Source organism: Medicago truncatula, chromosome 1 (assembly GCF_003473485.1).
Source record: "Medicago truncatula cultivar Jemalong A17 chromosome 1, MtrunA17r5.0-ANR, whole genome shotgun sequence".
Taxonomy (NCBI): Eukaryota; Viridiplantae; Streptophyta; class Magnoliopsida; order Fabales; family Fabaceae; genus Medicago; species Medicago truncatula.
In genome coordinates, this window is record NC_053042.1 from 6166339 (window position 1) to 6176235 (window position 9897).

General features: G+C 32.1%; 2 protein-coding genes across 6 annotated transcripts; both read left to right on the forward strand.

Annotated features, from left to right (window-relative positions):
- The first annotated feature begins 447 nt into the window (after positions 1-447).
- On the forward strand, positions 448-4360 carry LOC25482070 (probable inactive heme oxygenase 2, chloroplastic). 5 transcript variants are annotated; one of them, XM_013610554.3, is made up of 6 exons: positions 448-960; positions 1566-1786; positions 3033-3140; positions 3237-3380; positions 3718-3806; positions 3899-4360. In XM_013610554.3, the coding sequence occupies exons 1-4, from the start codon at positions 513-515 to the stop codon at positions 3327-3329; spliced, it is 870 nt and encodes a 289-aa protein (XP_013466008.1). In that variant the 5' UTR covers positions 448-512; the 3' UTR covers positions 3330-3380; positions 3718-3806; positions 3899-4360. The 5 variants fall into 5 exon arrangements, with proteins under 5 accessions (XP_013466008.1, XP_024625633.1, XP_024625582.1 ...); XM_024769865.2 differs by having other exon boundaries at positions 3723-3806; XM_024769814.2 differs by lacking the exon at positions 3718-3806 and having other exon boundaries at positions 3832-4360.
- A 2560-nt stretch (positions 4361-6920) lies between these two features.
- LOC25482072 (uncharacterized) lies at positions 6921-9855 on the forward strand. Its single transcript, XM_013610556.3, has 6 exons — positions 6921-7121; positions 7233-7483; positions 7975-8233; positions 8780-8959; positions 9170-9325; positions 9418-9855. The coding sequence occupies exons 1-6, from the start codon at positions 7080-7082 to the stop codon at positions 9580-9582; spliced, it is 1053 nt and encodes a 350-aa protein (XP_013466010.2). The 5' UTR covers positions 6921-7079; the 3' UTR covers positions 9583-9855.
- The last annotated feature ends 42 nt before the right edge of the window (positions 9856-9897 follow it).

Genomic DNA, 9897 nt, shown 5'->3' on the forward strand with positions numbered 1-9897 from the left:
CCACCGATTAAGCTCCTGAGAGCGAAATATAACGTGTTTCTATCGGATGTTGCCATGTTGATATGCAATAAATTTACATTAATATGACCTCCATTAAACATTATATATATATAATTTGATATTTATAAATTTAAGATTAACACATAGATAGGTGTGTATAAATTAAATTCTATAGATAGATAATGAGTTAAATTTTCTATCATATGCAAATTTAAAATAATAAATTTGAAATTTATATATAATTTTTTATTAAATAATTATTGTTTTCAATAATATAAAAATTGTTACTTTTAGTTGCTTTTAACATCTGCAATTTTGTAAATGTTAGACAAACTTTAATAATGTAAAAGATTTTTTTTTTTTTTTGCATAAATAAGTTAAATTAAAAAAATGTAACAAAGGGAGTAATAATTTAAAAAAGATTAGTATAAAATTGGATTTGGAGGTTAAGCTGAACATTTCCCACAAGAACAGTACAGAATCTGCAAACAAGCAATCGAAATAGCATTGCAATGTTGTTAACAGCGAAACCCACTCAGCTGCAACAACCATGGTTACTATTCCCACCATCATCGACACTTCCCAATCGAACACGCTTCAACACCAGAAGAAGAATCATCATTCTCAACAACAACAACAACAACGAAACCAACAATAATAATACATCCTCATCTTCTTCTTCTTATCCACCGTTGGTTAGAAGAAGAAACCGCTATCGAAAACTTTACCCTGGTGAAACCATCGGAATCACTGAAGAGATGAGATTCGTTGCCATGAAACTCCACAACGACAAAACCAACACCGTCAACAATACCACTTCTGTTGTAGTAGAAGACGCTGAAGGACAAATCCCTGACACGTGGTATCCTTCTATGAAAGGTTTTCTTCGATTCTTGGTTGATAATCAGCTAGTTTTTTCTACACTCGAACGCATTGTTGATGATTCCGATAACGTTTCATGTAAGTTCAATAATTCATTGCAGTTATTAAGTGTTTGTTTGGTAGATAAAATCGACTTTGAATTCATTAATTTGAGGTTAAAAATTGCGTTTCGAGGTGAAAACTTAATTCTGAATAGATTTTGATTTTTATGTTGTGTATCTAGAATGACTTTTGTTATCTGTTACTAAAAATAGGCATGCGTCAATAACATGTTTGAATTGACTTATTTCAACTTATTTACTGACGGAAGCACTTTGAGACTGTTTGGGGGAGTTTCTGGTAACAAATTATCATGTAAGCTATTTGTAGCTTATTTCTGCAAGTTATCAGGATAAATTATGAAAACAACTTATACCTTAAATGAAAACAATTTGAATTTGTTTTTCTGTTTATAGAAATAGCTTATACATAAGCACTTATTTGATTGTGTAACAATATATGATTAGCGCTTATGCTCATGATTAGAAATAGCTTATCACAATCGCAATTTCGACCACATCGGCTGCATTTTGCGGCGCTGTTTATTCAAACAGAGCTTAAAACATCTGTGAAATTAGTTTTTGTTTGGTTTGATTTTGTTAGTTATGATGGTGGCTTTTTGTGTTTGTATGTTGGAATTGCAGATGCGTACTTGAGGAAAACTGGATTGGAAAGATCTGAAGGGATTTTGAAAGATCTAGAATGGTTGAAGGAAGGTGTTGAGATTCCCAATCCAAGCTCACCTGGGACTACATATGCCAAATATTTAGAGGAACTTGCGGAAAGAAGCGCACCTTTGTTTCTCTCCCATTTCTACAATATCCATTTTTCTCATATAACTGCTGGCCAGGTTATTACAAAGAAGGTACTCACTTTTCCCCTCTCTTAAAGGGAATTCAATCTATTTATGGGGAGCTTTTATAGTTTTTTAGTTACTCATAAAAGTTTCTTATAAGCATACAGATGTTTATGATGAATTAAATCATTCAAAAAAAATTGGAACGTAGAAGCTAATTTAAACTTATATGAGGATTTATTGTTTAACAAACAAGGTGTGGTTGAGTAGCTAGAAGCTTGAGCCCTTTAACCATATGTCTAGTGTTCGAATCGTGATGATAAGAATAGAGATGCATCTATGAGAATTTTTTTCTCTTCAAATCATCACAATTTAACCAAATCAAACACCCACAAGAAAAATTATACATTTAAGCTATAAGCTATTTCATTGTAAAAGTGATATTTGATAGATTTTTTTTTTTGGGAAATATGAGGAACAGAGAGAAGGAACGAGAGTGAAGTAGAATGGGAAGGGAAAATGAATGAAGGAAATATGTGCTAGCTTCTAGACCGTGTTTGTGTTTTATCATTATTTTAATTTAATTTTTAAATTTTTTTATAGGTAAGTGAAACGGTGCGTTTCAAGTTGCCCCTTAACTTATACTTTATATCCTTGGGATTAGTCTTGAGGTTTAACTGTTAGAATACCATGAGTCCATTCCCAGATTAAAAAAATAAAGATTATTGAATAAAAAATGAATTAATGAGTGAGAAGAGTATTTGATTAATTAAAAAGTTAGTGATAAGATAGGGCTCCATAAGTGAGATTGAGAAAGAGAGACATCAAAATAGATTGTTGTTAAACCACAACTCAAGATTTAGCTTAACTCGAAGAATTGAAGTTTTGTTTGGAAAAGAGATTCTGATTGCATGTATCATATTATTACTTGTGTGACTATTTCATGTTATGAATAATAACTCTTGAATGTTGGATCAGTAAGGGATCATATCAAGCAATCACGAAGAATTTTGTGTGGGCTTTTGTTATTACTGCATTGCATGATACCTTGATTTTTTTAATTTAACACAGATATTAGGAGAATGAGCAAGGTAATTGTAGGTGTTTGTGCACACATGTGAATCTATGTGTATATCTATACACACACATATATATTGTCTTTCCAATATTTAGGGGTGGGAAATCCTGTAGTGAACTCTGAATCAGACCTAAGGAATTCTTTATTAAAGAATTTAATTATGCACATATCATGAAACCATCAAGACTTTCTTTAAGCATGTCATTCAGCATGTCATTCTATTGTTGTTGCTTTTAGGTATCTGAAAAGCTCCTGGAAGGTAAGGAGCTGGAGTTCTGCAAATGGGAAGGAGATGTACAGGAAATGCTGAAAGATGTACGTGAGAAACTTAACGTGCTTGCAGAGGTAGATTACTAGGAATTCTTTAATTGTGGCTTTTCTAGTATAATATTTAGACGCTGTGTTATACTTATTATTTTTGTGTGGTTGTAATTTGTGCAGCATTGGGGTCGGGATGAGAAAAATAAATGTTTAAGAGAAACAAAAAAGTCATTCCAGTTTATGGGACAGATTGTTCGTCTAATCATCTTATAAAGAGACTGGTGGGCTCTCTGTTTTTTGGTTAATAGCAGTGACTTTTTTATGGTAAGTCTTCTAAAAATTTCTTCCTTTAACTTTTGAAATCGGTGATTTTAATTGATAGAGGATCAGGAAGGGTTGTCACAATTGTTTGATGCATTCTCTGATAATGTATTATTCCATTCTTAAAGTGACATACATAATGTTTCCCCCCCTCCCAAAATGCTTAAATGGAAAAATTATATTGATACATTTCATGCTTCAGTATGTTCTACTGCTCCCAAGTGTCAAGTTTCTTACATTTGATTGCCTTATTTTTGGTCCCGGCATTTTATTGCAACTATAAATTGTGTAGTGGTGACTATTAGTTCAGCCTAAGAAATGTTCGAGTGTTGCTATGTAGGATAGGGGGCAGTTTGGGAGCGTTAACTGTAGCTTGGCAGCCATTTTTTGTTGCAGCAAATATTACTGTTATCACGCCTCACATTTATGGTAATTCAATATTTTTTTTCCAAAGCTGCCAGGGCCAGGTTACATCTGTTATGGATTTGCCTTACTTATTGCTATGGATTTTATCGGTATAGCCAGGTGGAGTGACAAGTTCGTTTCATTAGAGTCTAGAGATGTGGCTTAGCTGGAACTACGTGAAGGTCATGAATACTGAAATAATAATCACCATGATGTTGCAGTATTACTGAAGATTTCTTTCTTATTGTGGCTATTATTTCCTACTTGCAGTCTCGTTTGTGACTCTTTTGAGATCACCACTTAAGTTCTCTGTAGTTTGAATGTTCTCGAGTAATATTTGAGACATTTGGGAATCCACATAAACTTCACATGTAATTTATAAAAATGGCGGTGCTTTCAGTCAAAAAGAAAATGGTGACGCTTATAGGACTGTTTCTTACTTTCCATTTTATAATTAGCACCTCAGTCTTTACTGTATTTCTGTATTGTTGCTGTTCTAGGATGACATTGAACAATTTGATATTGAATTTTCCAAAGTAGAATATAACGTTTTACTCTCTTTTTGAGAGATTGAATTGCATTGGTCTTTCTTTTAATTCAGTGGGTGGTTTACCATATTATATGTGCAATTCTATTATTGTTAAGAAATCTTCTGATTACTTGAAGTTACAATAATCCATCGCCACAATCTTTCACCCACCGTCCCTTCTAGCGAAATCACTGGAGCCACCAGTTTCTGTATTCTGCCATCAAACCACTGGAAATGTGCGGTACTACCAGCTCGAGGGAGTTCATCGCCCAACTGTATTGATATCTCCCCTTTCATGAATGTAGTCCGCATTCCTTTATGGTTCTGTAATAGGGTTACATGTACGGTGTGGTGATTCAACTGCATTGTTTTCTCCTTTGAAGAGGAAGTAGGGGCTATTGCAACTATTTTTAAATAAAGGACTTCACAATGCTCGACTTCAAGACGAAATTGATAGTGTGGGTTCATAACCGTATTCATTTTTAAGCAAAGGAGTGCAGAATGACTTACAAAATGTGTTTTAGGATAAGATAACATTAGACTGATAGGATTTGATTAGTTGATAGGATATGTTTATATTATCATATTGGCTCAATAGAGGTGTAATTATAATATGATAACATAATTATATCTTTCTTATCTTACGACCTCTATTGAGCCCTTAAATTAAGAGGACAAAGCTATGACTTTTGAGCATTATTTCAAATAAAAATTTCTCAAAATAATCAATAAAGTTTATTTGACTCTTGCGAATGAAAGTCCTCTCAGAACAAGGTCAATATCGAATCTTAGTAGGCCGATTAAATGCTCATTCTTTTATGAATGGAACCTACAAATCTCATGTTCATTCTAAAATAGAGGAGAAAGAATATGCAATATAAGATTTCTAATGTTTCCCTCTAAAAAAAAACTTTTGTTTCATTCACTAACCACTTCAATAAACAACATACTTTTTTTGAGCAAACAACATACTTGCCAATAAATTCCTAGTTAAATCATCATATTTTTTAATTTTCCTTCAATGGTTTCTATTTAGGTTTCTTAGGTCGTTAACAAAAATAATTGTTTATTTGGTATTTCATTCTTATTTCAAATTTTTCATCCTTGAAGCTCCATCAAACGACTAATTGTTCGAAAGAATCTATGTTAGATTTTTGAATGTAATAATTCTTGACCAAACTTTATTTACCTCTCAATTGAACTTCAAATTACTCTGAACCTCTTTTCATAGAAATCGAAAGGTTAACATCAAAAAATTTCCTCAATGTTTATGAATTATGATAGAGAGACTGGTGGGTGCGTAAGCTCTTACCAATTATTAGTAGTATCTTATTTTGTTTCTTTTTAACACAATTACTACTATTTTTTTATTTTTTTTTATATAGATTCCTTCCATCGGATGTAACTTTAACCTTTTCTAAATATGAATACTTTTTTCTTCAAAAAGAATATGATACTTTTTTCAACTGAAATTTAAACCTCATATCGCCACGATGTGAAAGCATAATTTTCCGTTAAATCTAATCCTTTGGTTTTTACTTTTTAGAAGACAATTATTAGTTATCTCTGATATAGTACTAATAAATTCCAAGAGGTCTCGTCTTGATTCGTACCACGGTATATGATTATCATAAGTAAACTATACGTGACTTCCACTGCTCCTTTGTTTCCTTCTCAATATCCTCAATGGTCATGGAATGTGTTATGAATTCAATGAAAAATCACACCGGTAATATACTTGATGTGTGGAGAAAGTGATAATCAAGCAACCAAAATAAAATGTATGGAAGTTATAAATACAAGTCAAAAGTAGAAGACAACGAGAGAAAAGAAGAGAGAACACAAAATAATTTGTTTACCCAGTTCGGTCCAAATTGACCTAGTCTGGGGGAGAGAGCAGCATTCCGTTTCACTATAATGATGAGTAATTTTACAAAAGAGATATCAATTGGTTACAAGAATAAGTCCCCCGCCTAATTCTACCCAAAGTCTCAATCTCTTCATGTGACCAAGAGACTCAATCCTAATAGTGTTTTTCAAGGTGAATCAACCTAATAGACAAGAGCAAACTCTATACAAACCCTAATTTGATTTCTAAACCCTTGTTTCAGCCCCCTCTATCTCAAGGTTTAGAGGATACAAGATACAAGGTCTATATTTATAGAGAAATATAACGCTCATAAATTTGGAACGAATATCACACTAATAGTGATACGTTTTTTTTTTCTCCTTCAATGAAAGAATATTTGCATCAAAAATATAATATTCCCTTTCAAAATATATTTGCATAAAAAATATAATATTCCCTTTCAAAATATATTTGCATCAAATCGTCATTCATACGATACAAAAATATATTTATTGTCCATAAATATATTTTCAACACAATATATTTGAAACAAATCTTTTATATTTTTAGCAACAATATTCTCCATCCATCAAATTTTTGAGTCATCCTACAACATAATGGAATCGATCCTTTATTTTTCACCTGTTTATTTCTCCCACGGAATATTAAACTATTAAGATATTGTGACACCTACTAACACATATAACTATAATATAAACAATTCTGGCCCTGGCCGTCGTGTAATTGAAGTTATTATTGATAAGCTGAAAAATATAAGCAACTAGATTTAACAGCAGCACGACCAGGTTGCTTGATCAACGTTAAATTTCACGTGGAAACCTCGAAAACTATGTATTCAACCTCATCAACAAACAACATATAGAGGTAGACATATATAAACAAAACATCAGAGGTTGTCATGTCCTCAAACATGATTGAAGAACTATTTGTCCTCAACAAGGTAAGAACACAACTATTAATGTTGTTATGTTTTTGTTTTGTCTTAATGTTTTTATTGAGTTACATAATCTCACATACTCACATGGTACTTAATTAATCATTCTATTTCCAGGACTATGAGGACAATATCAAATCTATTAAGAAGAAATCTCCATTAACATTGAAGTTGGTAATTTTAGTCTTAGCTTCTGTTTATGCAATATACATTTTTTCAATTAATTTAGAGCAACCAATGGTTGATCTCATTCGCTCAAGAACCAAACTGTTGGAACTAAGAGTCACCAACCAGTCATGCCATCCTTCTCATGTTGAAGATTTGGAACTCCCCTACTTGCATTATCCACACCCCAAAACTTTCAACAGGTAAACACACACATGTGGGCACGCACACGTGTACGTGTCCACATTATGTATGTACGTATATATGTTTGTAGCTTCATAAGATGAGATAATTGATGAACCCGGTTCTCTTCGTAGAATCAATCTATTTGGCTTGTCGTCAAACTCTTAACATGTACCCTTTTTTAGAAAGTGAATCAAACTTTAGTTCATCATTGTTATGAGAATTAGCACCTTCTACCAAACTTAACCATTTTGGTTTAGTTCCGGGGACATCAATATTTTGTTAGTCAATTAATAACTTGGAGAGAGTCGGTACATTTTGTTAAGTCTCTCACATTGTATAAGATGTGATCTAAAAATGTTTATAAACGGAGACAATCTTTACCTTATAAGTTAGTTTTATAAGGGTTGAGTAAAGTCAACCAAAATTCGACGACACTGCCTAATATTTTTTACGTGGGTATGATTATTGAACTGATGTATAAATAATAATTGAATCCATGAATGGGCAGGGAGGAATGTGGATGCAATCCGGTGAGGTTTTTTACAATCATATCAATGCAAAGATCTGGGAGTGGGTGGTTTGAGACACTTTTGAATAGTCACATTAATATAAGTTCCAATGGGGAGATATTTTCTGTACCCAAAAGAAGGGAAAATATTTCATCAATTTTGAAGACACTTGATAAGGTGTACAATCTTGATTGGTTTACTAGTGCTTCTAAGAATGAGTGCAACTCAGCTGTGGGTTTCAAGTGGATGCTTAATCAGGTGGGTTAGTAATACTCTTTTCACACACTCTTAGTGGTTTCAAAAATAATTTTTAGAGAAACTACTCAAAATAAATTCTCATTTGAGTAGTTTTAAGATTTTTTTTTTCTTTTAATATTTTTTCTTTAAAAAAATCTAACAGTTTTGAAAAGTTCTAAGTGATTTCTTTTAACACAAAATGTTGAAACAAACAGATTTCGCGTGTCTATTGAAAAAACTTCATTGATTCAATTTGATTATATTGTTTTCATTTCTTTTGAATGGATTTGGATAATCTCATTTTTTTCTTCTCTTTTTCACTCACATGTTGCACAAAATATAGATGTACAAATAATTTATGTCTGTATATAGGGTTCATTACAAAATACTGTGACTTGTCAAAAACTAAGCTGTGGAGCATGTGAGTGAAAAAAATAAGATGATATAAACCCTTTTTTAATAGACCTACTTAAAATTTACCTAACCATGTATTAAAAAAAATGTGTTGATTCCGGTCTACATATAGCTTATACATGATTCTAAAAGAAGAAATTAATATTTTTATAGGGTTTGATGGAGCATCATAAGGAGATAGTAGAATACTTCCAAAGAAAAGGAGTTTCTGCAATATTCCTTTTAAGAAGGAATTTGCTAAGTAGATCAGTATCTGTGCTAGCAAATTCCTATGACAAACATGCCAAACAGCTCAATGGAACCCACAAATCTCATGTCCACTCCACAATAGAGGTCACTCTCTTGTCCTTTATTCCTTCATTACTATACGTATTTTTGTTTGGACCAAGTTATTGCAGTGGATATAAAGGCAATAATCAAAGTGTGACAAAAAAAAATCTTTGAACTAACTTTAATATTATAAATCAAGTAAAGGTTAACTTGTACTAATTAATCTTATGTTGATTCCAAAAGTGAGATTAAATAATTTAATTGGTTTGGCAGGCTGAAGTTCTTGCCAAATACAAGCCATGGATTAATACCACATTACTAATGGTAGAGCTAAAGCAAACAGAAGAGACAGCTTCAAAAGCCATTGAATACTTTAGCAACACTCACCACATTGTTCTCTACTATGAGGATCTTCTCAAAAATGGCATGGTAATTAGTACTATATTTAATTTATTATTTCATACATCAAGATATACTCAGTGATGATCTTCATGTATATAACTTTGAATTTTCATTTTCAGAAACTCGAGGATGTTCAAGAATTTCTAGGATTGCCATATAGAAATCTGCAAAGCCGTCAGTTTAAGATTCACACTGCACCGTTGTCAAAGCAAATTGAAAATTGGGATGAAGTACAAGAAGCGCTAAAAGAAACATCATACGAGAGTTTTCTCAATTCAGACTAAAACGAATGTTTTCGCTGGAATAACATATAAGCAAAAATAATTTAAAAGTTTCTAAATCATTTTTGTTTATACTTCATATCGGAGAGAGTAGTATATAAGAGACAACGGTTTATTGACACGAATGAACAGTGACAGCTCCTTGTGTAGTTTGAGCATACAAATGATTCTATTTCTTAGACTAGCAAGATGATTTTTTGTTACAACACACTTGAAATATCAACTTTTTGTTTAGGGAAACACTTCAAAGATACATATAGCTATACATTTTACATATCTAAAGGTGAGTAATTTGATCTTATGTCCCAAAAAAGTATA

Excerpts from the sequence above, each read along its gene's own strand:
- LOC25482070 (XM_013610554.3), top strand. The coding sequence starts at position 513 with ATGTTGTTAACAGCGAAACCCACTCAGCTGCAACAACCATGGTTACTA. Across the intron at positions 1,787-3,032 it reads GCCAGGTTATTACAAAGAAG|GTATCTGAAAAGCTCCTGGA; the intron begins GTACTCACTTTT and ends TGTTGCTTTTAG. Across the intron at positions 3,141-3,236 it reads AACTTAACGTGCTTGCAGAG|CATTGGGGTCGGGATGAGAA; the intron begins GTAGATTACTAG and ends TAATTTGTGCAG.
- LOC25482072 (XM_013610556.3), top strand. The coding sequence starts at position 7,080 with ATGTCCTCAAACATGATTGAAGAACTATTTGTCCTCAACAAG. Across the intron at positions 7,122-7,232 it reads AACTATTTGTCCTCAACAAG|GACTATGAGGACAATATCAA; the intron begins GTAAGAACACAA and ends TTCTATTTCCAG. Across the intron at positions 8,234-8,779 it reads TCAAGTGGATGCTTAATCAG|GGTTTGATGGAGCATCATAA; the intron begins GTGGGTTAGTAA and ends ATATTTTTATAG.